Below are 25,734 nucleotides of genomic sequence, written 5' to 3'. Positions count from 1 at the left end.
AATTCACACAGATTCTCACACTCATCTTCTCACTAGCACCAGGATTAGACAGAATACCAGCACCATGGAGGACAAGACATGCAAGAGAGCAGGGCCTCACCACATCTGCTGTGTTCTCTGGACCTTGCTCTACTCCACCACACCACTTCTCAATGTTTCCAACTATACATCTTGACTCCTCAAGGATGGGAAAACTTGAAGATTCAGAAACTTGTCTGCTAGAAGCAGACACAGGGAAACAGCATTCACTTTGCATTACAAACTTTCTCTCTCTCCATCTTTCTTTCCTTATCTTTTAAATTACCTTTGTTGTTCCTTTGACAGGGGACCTTCCCAGCTCCCTGGGTCCTACCACTTGCTTGCCACTGTCAGAGTTATAAACAATAGGTTCCTTCAAAATAACAATCACTCACTGAAAGCCCCAGTGGGATGAGGCCGATACTCCAGAGCTCTCTCTTTTCTTTCAATTTTACTCCTGTTTTCACAGGCTGAAAAGTGGCTCATAATACTGGAGCCAGGGCTTTTTGTGGTTTTTTAGGAATATTTCAGAAGAGCCTTCATGCAACTCTGAGCTCTTTCAGGGCTCCAGTTCTCCCCGCAATCACAAATAAGGCCACAACTACACAACGTCAATACCACCCTGGGCAAAAGCACAGCTGGTAACCTTTAGCTGCTGATCAGATCTACAGAAATAGCCTGTGGGTGAAAGGAAGAGTTTGTTCAGCATTTCACCCTTTTAAACCTTTTTTTAGGATAAAAGCCAGATGCTGCTTCCATATTCAACACTCCATCTCCCCAAAGTGATTCTTGTCCTCGAGTGAACAGTATGTTTTTACTTCAGTAACCCTGCTTGGCAGGTTACCATGTGCATTTGTTATTTTCTGCATGATAAAGTGATTTTTAGTCTGAATTTCCTTCTTCCCTTCCCTTCCCTTCCCTTCCCTTTCCTTTCCTTCCCTTCCCTTCCCTTCCCTTCCCTCCTCCTGCCACTTCCTTCCTTCCTCATAATGATTGAAGAGTTTCTGTACTCCAAAGGATGCCTTGCTTGGTCAATACTCCTTTTTCAAAGCAGACAAAATCTGGATTTCTATTAAGATGATGCAGAAAGAAATCTTTTTTTCCCAGGCCTGTTATATTTCTTTTAAATTAAAACCCATAGCTATGGTTGGAAGTAGACAAAAGAAAATGGAATTGAGCAAACACAGCAAAAGGAAATGGTGATTGAAGCGTCTATTCATGTCCCTTTTGTTTAAAAGAGACACTGTTAAAAGTTATTCTCTTTTATTTAAAAGTCTGAATAATCATTAGAAGAGTGCACAGAGTCTGGGGCTGAAGTCCTCCCCCAGAGAGTGTTTCAACCATCCAGCTGGAGATACTGCTCTCACCTGCACATGCTTTCACCCCTCCCATCTGCAATTTAAGAGAGAAGTGGATGCTCTTTCCTCTTCCCTCCTTCCTACTCTACTCTCTGACTCTAAAACTCCAGTGGCAAAAACATTTACTTTCTCAGAAGCAGAAGAAAGAGAATTAACACCCATCTTGCAAAAGGAAAATTTTATCTGCCTGTCTCTATTTGCCTGTTCTACTTGGGAATCAATACAAACCACCTTCCTCTATATATATATATATATATAATGCTCAAATTAGGTTGCTTCTAGAAATCATATATTCATTTTTAAAGTCACTGAACAAATTAATCAAATCACAGTCTGTTCATAAAAACTTTCACTTCATCTGGGAACAGAGTTTCCAGTGAATAAAGAAATCCAACTTGAAAACCAACCAACCAACCAACCAACCAGTTACACATAAAAAAAAAATTAAATTAATGCTATTCTCAGAGATGGTGCATTTTATGACCCAGCAGCCTGAGTGTCTACCTGCCTGGAACAGCTGTGTGGTCTCTGCAGCACTGTATGGCTGCAGACACTTTCCCCTACAGCAACTGTAGCACAGCAGCGCTTTACAGTTCCCAGTGACGTAAAAGGACTTGGTCAAAATACTCTTTAATGCAACTGAGAACCATTTCCACTGCTTTGCAGCTCTGTGAGGTTAAGTATTGCACAATGGAGCTACTATTTTCTTTTTTTTTTTTTCTTCTTTTTTTCTTTTTTCTTTTTTTTAAATTAATGCAAAAAAAGGGAGGGAGAGACAGAGATAAGGAGCAAGATGAAGCTCAGACATCCTGTGTGTTCCCCAGAGGAGAAAGAAGTCCCCAGTCCTCTGCCAGATCAGCCATGCAGGGCATGCTGGTGCTCCTGAAAGGCTGGAATTGAGATTTCTGACCTCTACCAATGTCTGTGAAACAACAAAACCAGTGAAAAACCAGGTAACACCACCCTCCCCACACCATACAACCACAAGTTCAATTCCACTGAACCTCATCATTTCAAGAGCAGAGAAATTCTGAGTGGCATTAATTTATGGTGGCAGCCTGGGCCCCCAGTGCAGACAGCAGAGTTCTTGAGATTTCATGTACCCCAGGCAGCAGCTGGGCTGGCTCAGGTTTGTACCTCAGAGCCACTCTCAAGTGCTTGGCTGGGCTCCTGCCTGCAGGTTGAGGCAGCAAGCCTCAAGATTGCTCAAGCACCTGACAGAGGAGCCAGTCCCACCCTTCTCCTCTCCCCATCTCTGACCCTGCCCCTCCTCCCCTGTGCCCACCACTTGTGAGAGCCACTAATTTTACGTGTTCCTTGCTCAGGACAAGTTTCAGCCAGATCAACAAGCCCTGAACTCCTCCCACCACTCCTTTAATGGAGATGTGATAGACACCATGACCCTTTGCTAAAACAGGAATCCTCCTCCCAAGGGGAAGAGTCAGAGAAAAGGCTTTGATATCCTCACATTAGAGACTTTCCCTGTAAAATGAGCTTTATGGCTATTCAAGAGCATGTTTATTCAAGCTGGTCTAAGGGATGGGATAGTAAGCTGGGGAAGAGGGACAAGGTGCAACTGACCCCTCAGCTAAAGAGCATGATCTTAGAATACACACAACAGTGCAACCACATCTTGTTTTAAAAGATGGCAGCAACAGTAATCTTTGAAGTAATGCTTTAAAGTCTGTATTTTCTTTCTCCCCTGCCGGACAGGTTCCTCACATCTGGCTTGTGCCTAGAGCTGTACTGAATCCTTGCAGGTTTTGTTTCTGCAGCATAAGTGCAACCCCTGCCCCATGGGCAACTCACAGGACCCTGTCCTTGGAGCACCCACATCCCATCTCTCCTGGGCTCACCTGTGAGTGCAGCACACCCCTCCTCCCAGCTGGGAGACACCTCCTGAGAGAGGGAATTCAGCCCAGGAGGGGAAAGTGGTTTATTTACAATCCTAGGTGGGAACCAGTGTGGTGTGATAAGAAGTGATAGGAGGGAAATTGAGTTTGCCTAGAGGCCTCGAGACCTCTGGAGGGGGCCCTCTCTATCACACTCTTCATTAAAGTCTGTGCATTAATGGAGATGTGACAGAGACCATGACCCCTTTGCTAAAACAGGATTTCTCCTCCCAAGGAAAGAGTCAAAGCTTTGATACCATCACAATGGAAACTTTCCCTGTAAAATGAGTTTTATGGCTATTCAAGAGCACAGGATCATTTAGCGATCTAAAATGGGATATCCCACACAGATTTATTACCCAACATAAAACCAGAAACAAGATTTCATGGCTACCTTTCTTATGAAGTATATATTAAAGGAAAAAAAAGGCATACAAATTATGCCACTTATTTCTTCCTGGAAAGACTTACAACTAAAAATTACATTCTTAATCTGCTCATGATAATTCTGCTCTGCCCTGTTCAAATGAAAATGACAGAAATTATATAGTGTTGCCAAGTGTTACTTTAATTTATTGGAATTTATTTTGTATCTTTTCTCTTCCACATGACAATCTGTTGAAATGTGTGCACACAAGGCTGTCCTCCAGCAGTGGTCTTGTCTTTTGTTTTCATCTTTTGTTGCATAAACTCTATGTAGATGGGAATACACAGATATATATATATATATATATATATATATATATATATAAATACATACAGTGAGAGGGAGTGGAAAAAAGCAATCTCTTCATGAGGCTGAGTAATCCTCAGACATCTTTTACTAAAAAGAGTGCAGGTGCTCCTATATTTAGAAGGGTTTAAAATGAAGAGATGGACATCTAGTAAATATTGTATCTTCTGCAGCAAGATTTACACTATGACTGGTTTTGACTACTTGGGAGCTAATTCCCTGTAGCAAATCTGTATCAAGTCTGGAATAATACTGAGGCAAGATCAAATAGTGAAGATTGTAAGAGCTCATTTTTGTCTGTCTTTATATTCCACAATCATTTTAATTTGGGGTGGACTGCCTTTTTTTTGGAATAAATTGACACAGAGCTTCTGCAACAAAGGGACACACATGAACCTTTTTCTATCAAGTTTCATACCATGATAATATTTGAAAAAGCCTTCCAACTGCCAGAAGAGAACTTTATTTATTCTGCATAAAAAGAGCTACAACAGTCAAAAGGCCAAATCCTGGCCCTGTCTACTTGGCTTTGTGCTTTTATCTTATAACTTTACCTGGGAAAATGGAGATACGATGAGAAATGGAAATCTGAAAGGAAGGACTCTATATGATGGATTTTAAACCTCAAACCAAAGTAGAACCGTAAATCTTGTATATTTAAGTTGCATCTGAAGGTGGCCCTTAAGCTCCTATGCCTTTTAGATGTTTTTTATATAGACACTCAAGAATGCAATAAAAACACATCAATATCCTGTAAACCTTCAAAAAAAAGGGAGCAAAAATTATGCTCATTGTTTTACTTAGCGTTTTATTCCATCAGTATGACACAAGATAGAACTTAAAGACAACATCACTGAATAAGTCTTCAACTTCATTAAAATTAAGACTAGTATGTTTTATGAAATTATTTTGCTATGATACACTTTCCCTTGTGGAGTGCCAAGAAGGAATTTCTCTGGAACGCTGGAGTACATTGCCACCCGCTGCCCACAGGCGGCTCTGCAGCTGAAAAACAACGAGAATAAAACAGCAACATTTAACACAACACAACATACAGCTAGTGAGGCAGGGGGACTGACCCCGACTTTGGCACAATATTTATGGAAACACAGTTGTGAGCTTCTCCAAATGTCATATTCATTCCTGAAACTCTACTTCACTCCCTTTCATGTGTCTGTCTGCATTTTTTTTTTCTCTAACTTTCTTAATACTGGAGCTTTGTTATTTCAAAGGAAAAGCCATATTCTTTCTCAGTGTTACGCATCTGAATTTATTAGGTTTGATTTTCTAAAATTTGGATTCCAGTTTATTGTTTTAAAACAATACATAAAATCATACACTTATAAATATATATATTATATCCTGCATATATAACATTGGTTTTCCTTTGGAATAGGAGGGCAGACTTTGCACTACATACTTCGTTGGTTTAGGCACAATGTTGTTCTTAGATTCTCTGAGCTGCTTCCTATCAGAACCTAAAAAAATACTTTTATAATCTTGTATCAAATTTTAAAGTTTTTTGCAAATACACGTATAAGAAAAAATATTTTGTATTTCCCCCTCTAAGCTCACTACCACCCTTATAAAATATATGGCTTTTCATGTTCCACTTTATTTTAGTGTTTTTCAAAAGGCAGTGAAAAGAAGTACAACTTTACCCTTTAACAGCTTTTTTTTTTAATATATATATATAAGCACAGAAACCAGCTTGTGCACTTTCTATAGAATTCCAATGTATATCATGGTAATGTAAGTGCAGTGATTTTTTAAAAAAGCAGTCACGATTGATTGACATCTGTATATGAAAACATAACATGATTATCATACAATACCCATTACAGAATATACAACCATCAAAACTGCAGATATATAAATACATTTTTAGCAACATCAAAGCAACAGTTTTATCTTATACACAGCATATGAATACAGAGTTATTACACTAAAGTTTTCACCTTGTTTTTTCTCAAAAGCTTGCTGAAAAACAGGAACATGCTGTAGTTGCAAATTAACTGCTTGACAGTGCTGTTGAGAAATTAAAGTGAACTAAGTTTTAAAAAATATATGCAATTGAGTTGGTATAAAACAAACAAGCCTCCCCCATTTTCCAATGTCACTGTTGTTTTCCTATGAGACGGAGGCACGGGTAAAAGTGGCAGTTCCACAGAGTCAGATCATACAAGGGTTTCTGGGAGGGCATCAGGGTTATCAGCTGATAACAGCTCCCAGATCTGCCACCTCTCCCTTTGCCACTCGTTCCAGTCCGCCTCTGAAGCACTTTTACTGTTCTGGCTGTGAGGTGCTGTGGGAGAGCTGTGACCCGCTTGTGTGTGTGGGGCTGGCTGCTCCTGCCTGGAGGTGGCCTGCTCAGGGGCTCTGCCTGGTGCCCCTCCAGCTGCCCTCGGCCCCGAACTCTTTTCTGGGCGTTGAAGTCTCCACAAAGAGTGCAGCGTCGAGGAAACACTCGAGCTTGTTTTTGCTGGGCCTGGGTAAGGGGGCGGTGGCCGCTCTTTCCTGTAGGAGGGCTTGGCTGCGCTTTGCAAACAACCCGCGTTCGAGTCGCGCTCGCTCAGGTCCTCCACACTGCTCAAAGTCAAGCGCTGCTCCGACCTGGAGTGGGACAGCCCTGAGCTCCTGCAGCTGCCGTCCCTGTGGGGGTCACTGCATGGCCGGGACGCCGCGGGATGGAGCTGGCACTCGGCAATGGCGGCTGTCGTCTGGCTCCTCCGCATCGCCTGCCGGCCGCCGGCCAGGTCCGAGGAGCAGCCCTGCCAGCGAGGAGAGCACGTGGCCAGGTTCCCCTGGGAGAGGGAGCACTGTCCGGGCCGCAGCGAGCTGCTCTCATAAATGTTCCCATAAGAACCTGGGGGTGGGGTCAGAAACACAACATGAGCCTGCAGAGCCATTCCTGTGGCATTTAACAGGCTACTGCTTTTCCCTTGGATCACATGGTAGAAGAGAAGATTGCCCAGAAACCTCATAGCACCTTTCAGTATTGGGAGGGGGCTGACAGGGAAACCAAAGAGGGACTCTTCATCAGGAACCATTGTGGTAGCACAAGGAGTAATGGGTGCAAATTTAAAGAGGGGAAATTCAGGTTAGACATGAAGAAGAAATTTTTACTGTCAAGGTGGTTAAACACTGGAACAAGTTGCTCAGAGAGACTGGGGATGCCCCAACCAGTGTTCAGGGTCAGGCTGGGTAAGGCCTTGAACGAACCAGTTTAGTTGGAAGCGTCCCTGCTCAAGGGAAGGGGGTTAGGATTAGATGATCGTCAAGGTCCCTTCCAACCATTATCAATTTATGGTTCTATGATTCTATGAATCCTAGAAAAATTTAAAAGTATTTCTTGAAGCAATTTTAATATGGCTTTTTAAATTATATTTGATAGTTTGAAATGTTGCTGTTTTCCGTATACAGAGAAGTATAACTACTGTAATCCTCTGTATTCTACTTAAGAGTCACCTTTTAAAAGTCCAGCTCTGGACAATGTGAATTCTACTGGTTTCATTGGATTTCTTGAAAACAAGGAATTGGTTTTTTCTTTGCTAGATTTGGGCTTTAAAATTGAGAAATTACTGACCTGTGATTACTGGATCTTTGCAGCCACTTTTCAGCGTTGAATGCCAAGTGCCCCAGATATCAAAATGATCTTCAGAAATATCTAAACAGCAGTAAGAGCAGGGAAAAGATGATTAATCAATCCTCTTAAAGACATTATTTAGAAATACACAAATAGAACAGTAATGTATGAGAGTCATTAACACCCAGTGGCACCTTCACTGTGTACCTTTCACAAGCACCTCATATGTGAGACCCCACCAGCAGTACTGTGTACAGCTCTGGTGACCCCAACATAAGGAGATGGAGTGCAGGAAAAAATCCAGAGGAGAGCTGTGAAGCTGGTAAGAGAACTGGAGCACCTTGTCTACAAACACAGGCTGAGAAAATTGGGGCTGTTCAGCCTGGAGAAGAGAAAATTGCGTGGAGACCTTGTAACAGCCTTCCAGTATCTGAACAGGGCCAAGAGGGAAGCCAATAAGGGACTCTCCATCAGGAACTAGTGACAGGACAAGGAGTAATGGGTGCAAATTGAGAGTGGGGAAATTCAGGTTAGATACTAGGAAGAACTTTTTTACTGTGAGGGTGGTGAGACACTGGAAAAGGTTGCCCAGGAAATTTTTGGATGCACCAAGCCTGGCAGTGTCCAAGGCCAGGCTGGTTAAGGCCTTGAGCAATCTGACCTAAGGGGAGGCGTCCCTGCCCAGGGTAGGGGGGGGTTGGGACTGATGATCTTTAGGGTCCATTCCAACCTCTTGACATTTTATGATTCTATATATTTGCTCACAGCTACTTGTTTGAAGATCAGATCCTGCAATGGATCCAGTGAGCTCTGTATGGGCAGGGTGCCTGAGTTTGTTGAGTCCTTAAGTCCTCTGCCTTACTGCAGAGAAATTGCACAAGAATAGGGGAATTTGGTTCACAAAAGGTGGTTTCTGTCAAAGCTCCCTCAGGCAGCACGAGCCCCAGGGGCCACCATAAAGCATGCTCTATCAGCCCAAGGAAGCTGCCACTCTTACCCAGAAATGCAGCCACAGAACAAAGATTTAATAAAATGTTGGGTTATAAACACTTTAATGCCTTTTTCTGATTCCACTAGTCAGCAGAGGAACCTCCTAATTTGTCCTGGTCCAGTATCATTGTGATGCATATTAAAATCCAGAAGATGGTTAATACAATAAAACTTGATGTAATTTCCTGTTCATAACTTAATAGAAATCTGACCAAATTATTAAACCTGTTCCGAGATTTAGATGTTGAATACAGAAGATAAATTCTAATTGGCATTTATAAAGCATATAATTGAGATATTAGTCTAAATCCCATTAAGTCCAAAGGGAATTAAGTGCCTAGGCAGTACATCTGAAATTAGGAGGTTTTAAAAATACCACCAAACAGTTATGTGCATCCCTAAGCATTGAAAATTCTTAAAGTTTGGCTCACTAAGTATAAATTTCTTGGATGACAATTTTTAAATATATATATTTTTCTAGGAAAAGCATCTTGAAGTGCTGGTGAGCTATTAGTTTAAACCACAGTTCTTTACCAAAGAAATCACTCAGGTATGCACTCCACAGGTAGCTATGGGAGTAATGGATCTCTGCACTAGCATTGCTCAGTGTGTAATTGGTTGCAGATATAAAGCTGTGCAGCTCAGCTATGTTTTCCAGTGAGAGAGTGTTGAGGTAATTCTTTACAACTGGAGAAAGTTTGTGCCTGAAATCTTAAAATCTCAGCTTTTTCCAAAGCCTGAACCATAATCTTGTAGGTATTACAGCTCCATGGATCAGACTAGACTTTGCCATGCTGTCACAGACAGGCTGAAAACCTGGACATACATAGATCTATTTTCCTAAATAATATCTCCAAGTTTTGAGAAGTGCCATACCATGAACGTCCCTGACAGCTGGCTGAGCTAATGAGAAGGACTCAGCACAGACCCTTTGGGCTCAATACAAAAAAAGGATATTGTTCTGTCATTTTTTACAATATTATTTATACTACAGCTCCTCAAATTGTGGTAGCTGATAATGCAAAGCTGGCACTTTCCAATTATTTCAGGAGTCTCCATCAGCCACTGAGGAGGAGGAGAAGCACAAGCAGGATGCACCATACCTTTTCCAGCCTGTGATGCAGAAGAATTCTCCTTTGGCTTAGTTTGCAAGTGTCCAACCAGTGTGTACTGGTCAGGTACCTTGTACAGCTTATCTGGGCTGTGGGCAACTTCTTCTGGCATTGCCACCAGTGAGCGCTCAGACAGCACTGGGGAGTTGTTGTCATAAGGGGAGACATCACCACTGGAAGCTTTGTTGGAGTCTGTGGAAGAATGTCTTTCTCCTGTGGAGTAGGACCCTTCTGACCGCAGCATCTCAGGGCTCCTGAGAAATTTTGATGAACAAACTATTGTTAATAAAAGAATGCTTCATGTTCACAGTTATAGGTGCAGTTTGGCATCAAGGCCAGGATGGATGGGGCTCTGAACAATCTGGTCTAGTGAAAGGTGTTCCTGCCCACAGCAGGGGGTGTGGAACTAGGGTACTTTTAAGGTCCCTTCCAACCCAACCATCCTATGATTCTATGATCATACAGATAAAATCAAACACATGAGAATGGTCACAGCTGCTGAAATGAAAACACTTCAGAAACAGTTATTGAGGTGGATTTTCCATGAGTAAAACTTTTGCCATGAAGTGGCCAGCAGAGGCCACTCAAAATCAAAAGATGTTGCTGTCAAGAAAGAAAACAACAAAACCCCACACAACTGTACGGCAAACCAGAGGAAACTAAGCAGTTAATAAATTCCTTATGTTACCTTGACAATGTAGCTTGTGGCAACAATAAAACTGAAGGCATGATAGGGAAGATTAGTTTGATGCTAAGCAGTAAGCTAAAACAAATTCTTGTATTCTGAAGTTTTACATAGAAAAAACAAACACTCAGCTTGCCTGTCACACTATGAGAATGATCCTCTTCTAGACACACGAGAAGGTAAATATTCTACAGGGGACAAACAGTATTTACTGTACTTATGACTGGGGCATCAAACAACTGGTTCCACTGATACCTTCTACAACTTTTACCTTTTCACCTTCACACCCCCAACAACATGAATTGCCTTTAATTCTGCCAAGAAAAGGCAAACACAACTCCCACCTAAGTACAGCCAAAGGTCAGAGAGACAACTAATTTTAGAAATGTGCTGGGAACAATGATGAAGATTTCTTGAACTGTCACACTTTGCCATGCAGGTAGGAGGCAGGCTGTGAGTCACTGAATATCCACAAAGAACATGTAGAACTACTCTGTAAATAAACATATTTTTTCCCTGTTGTTCCATGTTAACTCATATTTCTATTACTCATTTTTCATTTCTCTACACCCCTGTTTTGTAGATGCTTATTTTTTGCTTGAGTCAAACACTTCTTTAAGCGACCTCTCATTAATATCTGTTCTAATTTAATGTGATACAAGAGAGGCCCATTCCTGTAAATGTCTGAAAATGGTCAGCCCTTTTGATAGTCAAATCCAAAGACAGCTTGAATGTAGTGAGCAGCCAAAACTCATTTCTCACTATGGAACAGTAACTGTCTTTTTAGACAAATAAAATAAAACTGAAGAAAGAAAATAAAGAAAACACAAAGCCAACCATAGCACAATAAATATTAATAAAAAATAATGACAAAACTTAACACCACTTTCAAGCTGTTGCTTTTTCCCTGGCTGATTTACATATCACATGTCCCAAAAAATAAAATATATAAATCAACAGCATGAATATTATGTTATTCAATATTCCTTTTTTTTCCATTATGAAAGCAACCATAATGTGTTGGTAATTAATTAAATAATGTTACTCCTCAGTAACTCTCAGTGACAAAACCATCACTGGAGTTAAACTCAGGCAAGCCCAAAAAGCAGAGCTGCCATTTGGCAAAGTTGCTCTGTCACAAGCTTCTCAGAGAAGCATGGTAATGCTGGGGAATCATTAAAAAAAAAAGACTCAAGTATGTAACTTCTCAACTAAATTTCTTATCTGAACATAAATCCAATGTAAATTAATCTATAAACAGACACACACTGAGGAACTATAGTTTTGTAAGTATGCATAATTCTATCACAAACCTTTTTTCTCATTTTTTTGTGACTTGCTTTTTTCTTTCTGTCCTCCTAAGTCTTAAAAACGCTTGTGCAGTGATATGAGATTTAAGCAATGTCTTGGAATCTTCAGAAGAACTAGAAGGACTTAGAAGAACTTAGAAAAGGGGAGAAGGAACTAGAAGAACTTAGAAAAGGGGAGAATGGTTGGTATCTGCAAGTTTCCTATGACCAAATGTCCTTTTATCCAGCCTGCTAGACTGAATGTCATCCAAACAGTAAGGTTTATTGCACAAAAGTCTGCAGCATCAAAACCATCAAAACTCTGCAGCACAGGGCAAAGACAGAGGTAAACCAGCACTTAGCCATGGCAAGGTAACACAAGGAATAAGGGAAATGGAAATGGAAATGAAAGAATGTGGGAACATAAACTTGAGCTTTGTGAAACACTGATTTCATGTCTTACCTTGAATGATCTGTTATAGTCTACCTCTTCTCAAGACAGAGCTCCTGCTAAAAATTTACCTAAATGGAAACTTTCAAGTCTTTGGAAAGATTCAAACATTCAAGTTTCTAAACTGATTTATGGTTTTGGCTGGTAAGTCCACACTATTTTTTATATACATATATAATATCACTTTCAAATTTGTTCAGGCAAAATAGCTTTAAAAATCAAAGGAACTGCAGTGGACTCTGTCAATCTTACTACAAGAGACCATCAAAATGGATTAAATACTTAAAAGCAGGAAATTGAACTCATACATTTGCAGCTTTGCTTCACAAACAAAATAAAACAACTCGCAAGAAGACTTGGGTTTGCTTCTTTGCAAATAAAGAAAGAATTCTCACAAATCCCTTAAAATGAAAGTTTTGCATCTGCTTGCTTTACTGCTTGAGTTCATTAGCAAATGGATGCTTACTACAATTCTAAATTCTTCCTCCCTTGGACAGTGAGATTCTCTACCCACTCACTGGGGAGAAACTAAATTGGAAGGCAAACATAAATACTGTGTAAGATACCCACTCCTCTATATGCAAGATATGAGGAAGGGCAGATAATTGTCCCCACAAGGAATAATAGATGATTATGTGCAATCAAATGTGAGGAATGGGAAGGCAGGTAAAGTATTTTTCAGGGACTATGAAGTATGTTAAGGAAAAGATTTTAAAAGTGGCTAAGAACCAATGGAAAGATTTGAAAGCAGCAGAAGAAACCTATGCCCCATGAATTTAAAAATACAATTTCAGATTCCAAAACAACAGGCATCTTTCTATGAATTGATGTCGTCCACCAGAGTCCAGTTGCATGGGTGAACTGGAAATGTGTTAATCACAATAATTGCTTCTACTGAGGATATCCCTACTTTTCTAGCATCAAGGTTATCAAAACAGGAAATCCCTTTCTGTTTCTGGCAGAAACCCTTTTCTGTTATAACTTAAAGCTTCTGAGTGGGAAAACAATTACGCCTTCAAAGAGGCAAATCATATGGAGTGAGATGGCTTGGCAGCACACAGTACTAATTTCCACACATATCTGAGTAACACAGGTGCTACCAACAAGGCAGATTACTGTGGGATTGTAATGAGGTTGTTCCTGTAACAGGGTAAAGGACTCGATGTTTCAAGGAGCCTCTGCAGCTTTAAAAACTGCATTTACACATACTGCATGACCTGTTGTATGGCTTCATCTTTGTGTCACAGATCAGGATGGATTAAAACTCATTATCATAATCCAAAAATGCTGTAACTTTGAAACTTATTTACTCTGAAAGGACTAATAACCATGATAAGCATTAAATAACCATAAGAAATAGATTTTATTTTTTGATAGTTTAAAGATGCTTCATCTTACAGCTGTAAACCCAAATTCCATTGTCATCAAGCCAACATACAAAAAATTGGGAAGTCACCCACAAAAGCACACTTCACAATTGCTGCCATTTGTAATTAGCACTTTATCATGAACAACTTCCATAAATTCCCTGACACACTGTTCACAATGCTTAGCTCTTAAGGGGACTGAAAGATGAGGAACATCTGATTTGTCCTCCTCTGGAAGGAAAAGAGATTGTGTTTTCTGTGTTAGATCAGAGCCAAGAAAGCATTAATAATGACAGCAAGAGCAGAAATGTGAGGGCAATTGCAGAACAGGACCTTCAAAGCAATTAATGTGACATTGAAGTCTCAAAGTTGATTCTATACTCTATGCAGTCAACTAGCTCTTCTGATGAAGACTGTCTCAAGAATATATAAAGTTTTTTGTCCACAGATCCACATTTGTATTTTGAGTATGTGACCAGGCAATTTCCAATAAGAAAGATATATTTTGGAGGCTCATTTTTATGAAATCAAGACAAACATCTCCTTGTAGTCTGCTGTCTCACATTTCTTATAGGAAAAATAAGCAACACATTTGTAGCCTCAAAATTGAGATTATGTTGTGAAATACATTAATCTCTTAAGAACATCACACTCCTAGCAATAACACTAAGCAACATTCTCTCTAATTGCCTGGAATATTTTAACCAAGAAGTTGCAACCACAGTGAAAACATATCTCATTAACACTAAAAGTAAATCACTTACATGACAGCAAAGTAGAAAAAAAATGACAGTAACTTTTTCCTATCTCAGTGATATTTCATCTGCCCATTAATGACAACACAATAAATTAGTACTACTGTAGCTATATGCTCCTGTTTGGCTTCAGAACATTTCCTAACAAAATGCCTTTTGTCAGTTGTGACCAGCTTTTCACAAAAGCTGCATTTTCTCCTGTAGGTGTGCATGCTGGCTAAGAGTAAGAAAGTTCAAGGAAAAGTCAATTAAGGAATCAGGATCTAACCTGTTACATCCACAATGATTTGTGACTAACTTATGCACAATTGGTATGTGTAGTCACATGTGAGATACAATTTGATGTTTTTTTGTTATCCAGACAGTGAAATCCTGCATGAAGTTTTTATTAGCTTGAGTTAGAAATTATCTGACCATTCCAAACTAAGGGCTGAAAGGAAGAAGTCTCGACACACTACCTTATGTCATATGATTTGTTGTGTCTGTCCTAATTGTAGTCTTGGTTTCTGGCAAATGTGAAATAAGTCTAAAAGACAGCTTATGTCTTTTATGTCTCTAACTATCCTGCACTTACTGTGATCTAAATATACACATGATTACTTTTCAATCAGACAAACTAGCTGAAATTACTTCACACAGAGAAAATTACCCCAAATCAGATGATCTGTGATAATTTTCTACTTCATGTGGTTAAGTTAGCAAACTAATAAAATCCTTTACAACTCAATATATACTGCACATATTTTTGTTTCCAAATTTTATAGTAAAAGAAAACTTTTTCCTGAAGGTGTTAGTTACACTATTACTTGTATACCTTTCCCTTTGAAGCCAGGCACACTATTACATTACCTCCAAATATAAAATATTAAGAGGGAGAGAAAAAAAATCATAGCTGACTACACAAATTCAATTTTAATTATATTCTGAATGCACTAGGCACTTTCCACAAACACAGGAAGACAAAGTCCAGTATGTCCCAGAGAGTTTAGAGTCTACAAACCCTCTTAAAAATTACTTAAAGCAAGTCTGTCAAATTTTGGTTCTTTTGGGTCTGCCATATTGGGATTCACTAGAATAAAGACAATGAGTGTGTGGTCCCATAAGAAAGACAGGAATCCTGTTAATCTGAATGTACAAACTCACAGCATTAAGGCACAAGGGTGCAGGTAAATATACACCATACACAAGAATATATTATGTATCATAGCTGCTATAGTGACCAGTGTGATTTTTTTTCTCTTCAGATCCTTCACAAAGCATACAATTAAATAATATCCAAAGTCTCCATAGGGCTGCTGTTGTGGCAGTTTGCTTGTTCACAATATCCTACATGTATAGGATAGGAAAAGAATGACGGAGTGGTCAAGCAGCTCGCTGTGATGGTGTTAAGGCACTCTAGGGTGTGTTTCAAGGATAGTGGAATACATGCTTCCTGTTACTGAAGACTACAATAAACCCAAGACACAAACCAGCAGATGACTAAAAAACATCCTGTCAGATAATAGTGCACTGAATATTTTTATGTACATGTCATTCTGTTCTCTGCAGCAGAACACAATCTTTCCTCTGAATCAGGGAAACAAGTTTTGTCTTTAGAAAATGCTGTACAAGAGTCATAATTTCTTTGGCAGAGTCTGTGTAATAGGGAGGATATTTCTACTCCACTGTAGACAGTGCAGAAGAGCTGTGGAAAACTAGAACCCTTTGGACACTTCCAGTGGGAGATAGAAATTCCCAGAAGAAAAAGGGATGATGAAAAAACAGATTACTCACGATGACTGGGAAGCTTTCCTCCTCAGCAAATAGTCTACAACATCTGGGTCAGTCTCTAATAAGCTAATAAGCACTTCATTCTGTAAATCAGGGGAAACCTATGAAGACATAAAAGAATACTTAGTTGGAGGTTAATATCCTTTCATATACATTAATTTTGGTGCTATGCTTAATCTAAATGAACAAGTACAAGTACATTTACAGAAAGTATATAAAATATTCAGAAGCTTTCACTTAAAAGAGAAATTTCATGTAAGAACAGATGAAGTAGGACTGAAGATCACTTTGCACAATGTTTAATGCTGATTACTGTTGAATAACTGGTTGGTATCCAGTTGGTTATTATATCTGGAAATAACAGTAGGATTACTTATGTATCATAATCTCAAAAGCTCCAGTTTAAGGTCCTCACTTTACATCGCCCTTCAAAGATCTGAGGACATTTACCAATCTCCATCTCTGGCTCTCCAGCCACTCTGACCCACAGGCTCAGTCAGAATTTGTGTCACCTTCTTTGGAGTTTGGCCTTCTGATGTGCTAACTTTCTCTTTGCACTTTGAATGGGTGTGAACCTTCAAAACCCTTGACAGCTTCAGATGCTGCAGGATACAGCAACATCTCCTGGGCAGGTGGCAGAAATGGTACCCCAAAACGTGCACAAGTAAACTTTGTGTTTCCAACTGCACTTTACACGAGTCTTATCAATCCTCAAGTGAGGATTTGTCTCCTTTGTCTGCATTACAGCAGAATGTTCAACACAAACTTCAAAACACTGAAACAGATAAAACCATCCAAGAAACTTGAACAGCCCAGGTTCACTCATGACTCATGGAAGTCAGTGCAAGACAATCTCAGCAAGGGGTCATCAGTTGGGCAATATATGTTTCTGGATGCAATCTGTCAAAGCCTGAATCTCTTGAGCTTCATGTCACACTTCATGGACCATTTGTTCTCCCTGACATTTCCTGGGAAATAGGAATAGAATTGCTAACATGTTTCCCAGAGAAATATCCCATTTTGGGAGGTATTTAAGGAGTCTAGTTACATAAAATGCATATTTCTTAAAATAAGGAAGTCATTAGAAAATAAATAAAGATATGCATAATTTAATTCAAACTGATCCAAAATCTCTATGAAAAACTTGTGTAACCACATACTCATTTTGTAAATACTGTTTGCAGTCTCTGAAATGGAAAAGTATCTTACTGATGGTCACTGATACACTAGTCTTTAAATGAATTTTTTTAATAGGAATATAATTTTTCGAAACCTGGTGTACTGTAACTTCTCCATTTGAACAGCCTTTCTGTACACTAGAAGAAACTCCACATAAAGTTTCATGGTAAAAAAAATCCACACATTTTTGTCTGTAACTTACTACTCACCTTTTTATCAAATAACTTTGTAAGAAACTACTGAGAGAATTTTGTCAGAAAAATAAAAATATATCTTGCCTTATTAAAAAACAATGATAAATTAATCACGAAAAGTCTGAAAAAGTTCCACCAGAAGTTCAGTTCCAGCAGAAAGCTTCTCCGAAACCCAAACTTAATGGTTCTACTGATTCATAGGGGTTTTACCAGAATGAATCTGCAAGTAGATTTGTACTGATGGTCTCCTTGCTAGCTACCTGTTGGGTTTGGGGGTTCCTCCTGTGCAGCAATTTTCTTCAGTTTAGTTCAGTAACTTGGCAAGTGTAGAATCGATATGCATGTAATCGTAAACTTACACTTATAGGGAACTACAACAGCAGTATCTCAGGAAGATGTCACCATAACTATCACTGAATTAATTGTTTCACTGGTAATTCCACCTAAGTAGATGGATGAGAAATTGAAATTTGGGACAGAAGGGAAGCCAAGGAAGCTGGTGAAAAAACAGCTCTGGAGGACATACAGAGACATATCAGAGGGCTCCAGGGTTGTCAGAACTCCAGCAGAGTACCAGATATTCTGCGATTTTGGGGTTGGGTGCTACATGAAGAGTCACAGCTGTTGACACACAGAAGGGTGGAGGGACCCTTGAAGTGTCTCCTTTGTGCTGTCCCTGGCCACTGATGAGGCACAGAATGGCAGTGTAAAATACTAACTGCAAAAATATGAAATTTCATATACTTTTTAGCACTTCTTTGCAGCAGGGCTGGATTTGGACACTAGGAGATGAAATACATGAACAAGCTGCTGATCTGCATCCTTCATGCAAAGCCAAGTCAAAAATGAAGAGTGGCTGAGTTGTGCCTCCTTTCATTCAGCTGCAGAGACTGGCAAAGAACAGTCCTTTACACATCCCCATGAAACATTTTAATACATCCCCAAGACTCACTGAAATGGGCAAGATTTGAATATGAAAGTGATTATCATCCCTGACATCAATGAAGCATGATCAGATTCCATCTTCTATAGGAAATCCACTTTTGCATGCTACTGATATTAACCATAGTTACTCAGTAAAAATTGTGCTCAATATCCTGGGTTGCTCCAACAAACAGAATTTCTCTGATCCACCAATAAGTCAGAATCATTCTGATATTGTGGTCTGGGTATCCCACCACATTTTGGTTTTCTAGGGTTTGGTTCCAAATGTTGTTCCAGTTTCAATGCTGAAACCAATCACAGTTTTGTAATCTCCCATATATAAAAGTAACAGACAGACAGAAAAAAAACCAAACACAAAAGCATCTGAGCATTAATACACCATATTATAGTTGTAGCTGAATGCTTAACTCCAGATGTTCTTTTTTCTAATGTAGCATAAATGTTGAGTATAAACAGCAAAAACAACTCTGGAAAACAAAAGAAATTCTTTTCCCACACTCCATTTAACCTCCAGAAGAAAGGTGAAGCACTGAAGAGAAGAACGAATAAATCCATCAGAATTAGAGCCCAGATGCAAGTTAGTCTAACCTTACCCCCACCCTTTCCACACTGAAAGTCACAAGGCATGCCTTAAGTATTATGTACTGAGTTGTGTCTGTGCTGTTAGAAGTTCTTAAAGAGAAAAAACAATAAGAACACTTCAACTATATTAAGTATTCTTATTCAAGTATTATCTCAAACTTGATAGTGCCATCCACACTCTGGTCCAGCAGACCTTCACACAGGAGTGCAGTTCTGTCACTTTCTTTTACTGATGTGGAAGGAAAAATAGCACCTAGCATTTTCCCCAGCTGTAAAAAACATTAAAAAAAAGAAAGAAAACAAAAAAGAAAACTACTGCAAGTGTCTCACTGGTACAAGAATAAAAATAAAAGGCAGGAAAACCACAAAGAAGTTCATCTGAGGCTAAGACATCTGAAGCAGGGCTCATGATTGCGTTCTCATGCTCTACTCCCTTGTTGAAAACTGATAGACATCTTCCATTTACAGTACTATGTGGCCATCAGCCCACAGTTCAGGGTTGTTCATCTTCTTCCAACAAGGTCTCCAGCACTCAGCTTTGCTGAAGCACTGAAGGTTTCCAGAGAGTTCTTTCTGCTTTGGGAACTTATCTCCTCAGTGAACCATACAGTGCTGCTTAGTCTCAGGACACAACAACCAAAGTTTTTCCACTTTTTCAAGATTACTGGTTTTGTTACAATGGGTATTTTTACAAAAAGGAAAACAGAATAATGAAGACCACCACTAGGTCTGACTGGCCTCTGCTATCCCCAGAGCAGGGCTCCCACAGAGCCTCCCTCCCTCACAAGTCATGCTGAGCTGACCGACAATTTTGTACACAAAAAGAGCATGAGATAAAGCCACAGAATGAGCTGATCAGGTAACTGCTAGGCATGAGAAATGTGACCTAACTAAGCTGTGTCTTAAGTAAACAACATGTCCAACTCCAAGGCCATCAGCCTTCTTATGAAGAACTTGCTTGCTTCAGCTAAAGAACTGAAGGGAACTTAGGAACTACACAGATTTATGTTTTATTCCCTTTACCCAACTAATAAACAAGAAAGCTTTGTCTTTCCTCTCCATCCAACCAATAAAAAAATCTTGGGTAGGGAAGGTAATTCCTTAAATTAATCAAGGATCTCTTAATCCCTGCAGAAAAATTTTCTTCCTGACTTCCAAAACTGAGATGTGAAAGATCATTTTCAGTCTTGTCTATGCCTTGTACAGTGTACAACTGAATGGCCAGCCCCATCATTTTCACAATCTTCTAAACAATGTACCTTTACCTGCACAGAAACCATTCTAAGCAAGATATAAGCACACATTTTTAATATTTTTACTTACTGCAAATCATTCTCCTTGCTAGAAGACTACTCTTTGTTACCAACAATTGTTGATCCTAATTTAATGCAGCTTCTACAGTTTATTTCATCCCCATCTACTTTAATATCAATCAGCTATTTTCTCATTTATCTTACAAATGTATAAGAGAAATATGAAAAAATATCCACCCACCATGAAAAGGGTTTCATAGTTTTCAATCATCTTTTGCACAACAGCTATGATAGCAGTACTCTCTTCAGCTCGAGCTGAGCTCTGAACTGAGAATTCTTTGTCTGTAGATTTCTGCTTGTGCAACAAGTTAGGGCCAAAGATGGTGGCCAGGTTAAGCGATGTCATTTTGTTCCCAGTAATCTAGAAAAGAGAATAAAAATGAGGTGGGGTCTCACAGGGCCCGATATATATGTATATAGACACATCTATACACACTCACACCCCTAACACACACACACAAACACACACTCTCTGTCCCCCCTGATTTGGTGGATGCTTCATTCATCAAAACCAAAACCTGCTGCTTGTCAATAAAAAAATGAAAAACTTTTAGTAACACCTTGTTTTGAACATCTCTGCAACAAGCACTGCACATTTTCTGGATATATTTTCAAGTGGATTAGAGGAGTAGAAGTTGGAAGTGTTTTCTGCCCTTAATTCCCTGGAAGCTCAACAGTGGCAAACTTCTGAACTCAGGGCAACCTCCCTCCTACCTCAGCATCCCAGCACATTACTGTCTCTTAGGACCTAATGCTGAAAGCTCCCGGCTTTCTCAAGCAGCATTCATGATTTGAAACACATACAGTGATACTTTTCCATGATTAAACTGTTGAGATTATTAAGGAGCAGGGTCACTTCTTCCATGAGTATTTTCCTGTATTTCTACAACATGCCACTTGTTTGGTGGCTTGTTTTAGTTTGTTGGGGGTTTTATCTTTTTTCCTACTTTTATAAACCTGTGCTCAAGGAAGAAACAGTAGCCTGGATTTTGAGGAAACAAAAGGCTAGGAATACATACTAGACTAGACAGGAATTACCTGAAAAATATGTCATATACATTATTACATCAAAACTTTCATTGTCATATTTGTGATTAGACTACTTATTTCCCTTTCCATTCTTCAATAAAAAGTAGAGGTCATTTGAACTAATACTTTTTAAAAAGGATATAAAGAGACATCAAAAAGAGGTAGTAAAAATAGAACTTCAAAAGTGAGTTGCACAAAACAGATGATTTCAAAGCAGTATTTTAATTTTTTTTTGTAGCTGATCATTCATCAAATACTCTAGACAAACTTAAAACTGCGATGACTACACCTGGTTTATTTTTTAAAGAACTCAACTAGACAGCACAGAAATGACAGTAAAAAGCTATTTACTGGTAGGAGCAGTGTGTAGTGTTGGAAAGACATCTGTACTAAGTAGGTGCATGGGCAGTCATAGCAAACATGTTGGCTCTTTGTTTAGAGACTCATCCCAGCACGACTGTGAGAACAGCAAACCTTATTTACACAGCACCAAGCACCCAGCTGTTTCTCAGGTGACCTGCTTTTTAAACTCTGAGTTTTGAGCCACCACAGATGCACTGGCACAGGGGGCCTCAAGAGTGCCAGGGCAGCCTCCAGCTGTGCCCAGATCTGCATGTGCAGGCTGTTTGTACAAACAGCGAGTCTTTTCTTAAGGGCAGCCTCAGGGCATCCTTAAAAATGTTGTAAACATTTCCACTGAAATTAACTGAATGAGCAATTTTAATAAAGTTAGTCATTAATCTTCATCTTTGTGAGAGAAAGGTTGTTGAAAGAAATCAAGAAGAGGGCCTGTGTGCCAAAGCTTGGCTGTCTTCCTTCCAGTGATAGCAAACAGTCTGATAAAATACTTTCTCTTGCCCTGAATGCCTTAATTCACTTAATTCTTCAAAAATAGCTTAAATAATTGTGAGCAGGATACTTTATTATCTATAAAAGGTATCCAGTTGCACATAATATTCCTGATGCTTACAATACTGTCAAGATAACTTACATAAATCTGCCTTACCAAAATACCTGTAGCAAAGCTGATGTACCATGGTTGAGCCAAATGAACTCTGCTAAGCAGCATCCCCTAGCCCTGCAATAAGATCCTCTTGGGTACATTCCTGAACCAACAGAGAACTCTTTGCAGGACCAGGGGGACCATGACCTTAGCTGGCTTATACACATTTTTAAGCACAGTAAACTATTACAGGCTGCTCTGTCTAAATGCTTCCCATCACAGTGATATAGATTTTAACAACTCCTTGCTGAGAACAAAAATAATAGATTTAAAAATGAAATAGGCCTTGAAGTCACATACAACACTGGAAGTTAGGACTTGTAAAGATGGAATAACTGGAAGTTAGAATTTGAGGCAGAAATTAGGCAAAAATAAGTCTCAAAGTGCTAATTGTTGAAATCAGACAACTACAAACGGCATCCAGATTTGACAAAATCAGCAGGATTTTCCATCTGGAAGACAAAATTCTCAAGGAGTTTCATAAGAGCCTCAGAAGTAGTCTCTGCGGCAGTTCAGAGGACTGAGAAGTCCTTCCACAGATAAACCAGTCTATTTTTTGTCAGGCACTGACAGATTACATCCATTTTACTCAGTTAACAGAGTTGCCTCCTTTTACACAGCACCCTACTAGCGCCAGCACTTCCCTGGCAGGAAATAGGAAGCCTGGATTTTTAGGTCTTCTCCAGCGTGAACGGGCACAGGGTGCAGACATGAAAATGCTCAGCTAGAGCTCAGCCCCATGGTTGTGGGCATTCTTGTCTCTGTGGGGTGAGTGCACATCAAACTCTCCCCTGAATTTGGTCCAGGCTGCAACAGTTAAGAAGGTCAGAAAGAAAATGGGCAAAGATGAACCCTGACTCCAGTTAGTGATGAGGTCTGTCTGTTGCAAGGGTACAGATGGAGTTCCTGTTCTCTGTTTATTTTTCACTACCCAGGGCACACAAGAAAGCTAAGAGAACCAAGAAGTGAACTGCTCTGTCCAAAAGTCATGCAAAAAAGCAACAACAGAGAATGAAAAGAAAATGAAGAAGCATATCCTTGCATGCCTGACCTTTTCTGAGTACTTTTCCCATAGAATATTATGGGATAAAACAAGGCAGCAAGGGAAGGATGGATGACATTAGATGTTCTTGACAGCAAGGCTGGTACACTGAATCTCCCAAAGGAAGTGGTAGATGCTTTACTGATTAAGTCATACAAAAATTAAACCTTCACAGCCCTAAGAACATAATAAACAAATGGCAGAAGTGCAGGCAAACAGATTAAGTCTCTCCCATCTTTCAGGGATATGCCACCACTGTGTATGTTTCAAGGCTTTAAAGGTCTCTTTTCAGACCATGAATTAAGTCAAAGGACACAAGTGACCAGGACTTACCTCTTGGCCATCCTTGTCTCTGGTGTCTTCTGCATGGCCAGCTACTGTGGAGAGGAACTGCAGCAGGCGCTGAAGGGTATCGCAGTTACAAGGAGGTAGAAGATAAATGAGAAGCTGTAAGGTGCTGAGCTGCTCATCTGGCTCTAATACTAAGAGGGGAAAAAATATGTTCTAAGAATAACCTAAAAGCAGAACAAATATACTGATCCCAACCCAAAGGAAGGTATAGGAATAGCTTTGCTTAAGAATCACTTTCCTTACAGCATCAGAAGAAAAAGAGAAAACTCTAAGGAAACATCAAAACTATAAGAACTACTGCTATGGGATTTTTGCCTTAGTTGGTCAACATTTTGCTCACAAGATAGGATTTTTCAATAGGATTTTTCTTATCCTAAAAGTTTTACACTCCATCACTGTTACTGAAGTCAAATATTCTGCTTACTTTACTTACTCCATTCATTTAGGTATAGCTACTGGTATGTACAGTAGCTGTCAAGCATTCCAGTCAGGCTTATGCTTCAGACATTTTTAATCAGTTTTCTTACAGTTTTTCATCTTGCAGAAGTACCAGGAGATGGAAAGCAACCAGAGAAATAAAGGATATTCTGCTACCACCACCACATGAACCACCTACCATCTAAATGGCAGCCCGTGACAAAGGTGGGACAGAGGCAGGATCTCAGACATGAGGGCTAGAAAGCATCTGAAGAACCCATACCAGGCAGCTACATAAGCTTGAAAAGTCCAACTTTACTTTTTCCTAAATCCCTGAGAGTCTGCACTTGGGTCTTAGGCAACACAATTGGGAGTACTTAATATTATGGCTTTGAGGACTATCAAAGAAGAATGAATGAAAGAAACAATATGAAGAAACTTTAATTTTTCAAGCCAAGCTGGAACTTTGGTCAGTAGACAGATCTAAAAATTTTAAGACACAAGGATTCAAATGGGAGTCTGTGACCTGGTACTGCTGGATTAAAGACAGGATCAGGTTTTAATAGACAACATGAATTCCATCCTTACAAATGCAAAAATATGTATAGTTAGTGAAACCCTTGTTCTAGTTTTCTGGATTATACTTCTACAGTATAAAACCAAGAAGTAAAACCAAGACCTCAGTAAATTTATACTAAAGAATATACTATATTATTTATATTCATATAGACTATATTATATTATATATACTACTGTCATTAAATATACTATATAATTTATAGTGTATTAAACAAATACTTGGAGAAAATCAAGGCCAGAGCATTAAAGGAATAGAATAAAAGAAGGTTATTAGTAGAGATCAAAGAATTCAAACAAATTAGCCTTTGAAAATTGATAAATCAAGATGCTGTAGAGCTCACAGAGAGTGTTGATGAAAGGTGTATAAAGCTCTCTGGTGAGAAGTGGGTCAGGCATGTCACGCAGAAATTCCTTTAGCAAGGCAGCAACATCATGAATGCTGTGCTCTTCATCTAATACAACATCTACGCCTCGGTCAAACTCTTCACGTAACTGAAAAAATTATGAGAGAAAACCATAGTCACTTACTGTCCCAATTAATACATCCCAACACTGCAAATCTTTTAAGAAACAGATTTACTCATTTTTAATTTCAAGGATGAGCACGATTAGTCTTTGGTAAGGTCAACGACATAATTAATATCTAATTGCTGCTTATTCCATAATACATAACTTAAGGTTTGTACCAGGCTGTAATAAAATACAATTTTTTTTCTAGCTAATATATGACACTCTTGTATGAAAACATGTATCCAAGTATAATTTTTGCAGAAATGCAAGATTCATGGCAAAGGCAGAAACCAGAGAGAATAAGGAAAATTACAAGACAGGCTCTTATATCACCTTACTGCATTATCCCTGGAACCAGAAAGACTAAAATTACATTTTGTAACATTTATGATTTTGTAGAAAAACATTATTAGTAATATCATGTTAATATCCACCACCAAATTCACATTTCTCTTGTCATTTAAGACTGTATGTAAAGATAGGTATCAAGCAGACAGGTTTGCTAAGACTTCACAGCATTCCTTCACACACACCTTGTTCTGCCTTCCTAATTTAGTTATGTTTATTATGTAATCACTATTACA

The 25,734-nt window shown here is 39.2% G+C and overlaps 1 protein-coding gene across 2 annotated transcripts in view; it reads right to left on the bottom strand.

The window, feature by feature from the left end:
• Positions 1-4,477: 4,477 nt before the first annotated feature.
• Positions 4,478-25,734, bottom strand: part of ARHGAP6 (Rho GTPase activating protein 6) — a 292,853-nt gene continuing 271,596 nt past the window's right edge. For both annotated transcript variants that reach the window (XM_030943793.1, XM_030943803.1), the window contains exons 7-13: positions 24,982-25,132; positions 23,627-23,775; positions 20,401-20,580; positions 16,010-16,107; positions 9,681-9,943; positions 7,588-7,668; positions 4,478-6,867 (exon numbers count right to left, since the gene is read on the bottom strand). In XM_030943793.1, coding sequence (XP_030799653.1) covers positions 6,179-6,867; positions 7,588-7,668; positions 9,681-9,943; positions 16,010-16,107; positions 20,401-20,580; positions 23,627-23,775; positions 24,982-25,132 — 1,611 coding nt within the window. In that variant the 3' untranslated portion in view covers positions 4,478-6,178. The remainder of the gene's footprint in view (positions 6,868-7,587; positions 7,669-9,680; positions 9,944-16,009; positions 16,108-20,400; positions 20,581-23,626; positions 23,776-24,981; positions 25,133-25,734) is intronic.

Source organism: Camarhynchus parvulus, chromosome 1, assembly GCF_901933205.1.
Source record: "Camarhynchus parvulus chromosome 1, STF_HiC, whole genome shotgun sequence".
In the NCBI taxonomy this organism is placed as follows: domain Eukaryota; kingdom Metazoa; phylum Chordata; class Aves; order Passeriformes; family Thraupidae; genus Camarhynchus; species Camarhynchus parvulus.
This window is presented reverse-complemented; position numbering and strand designations above follow the sequence as displayed.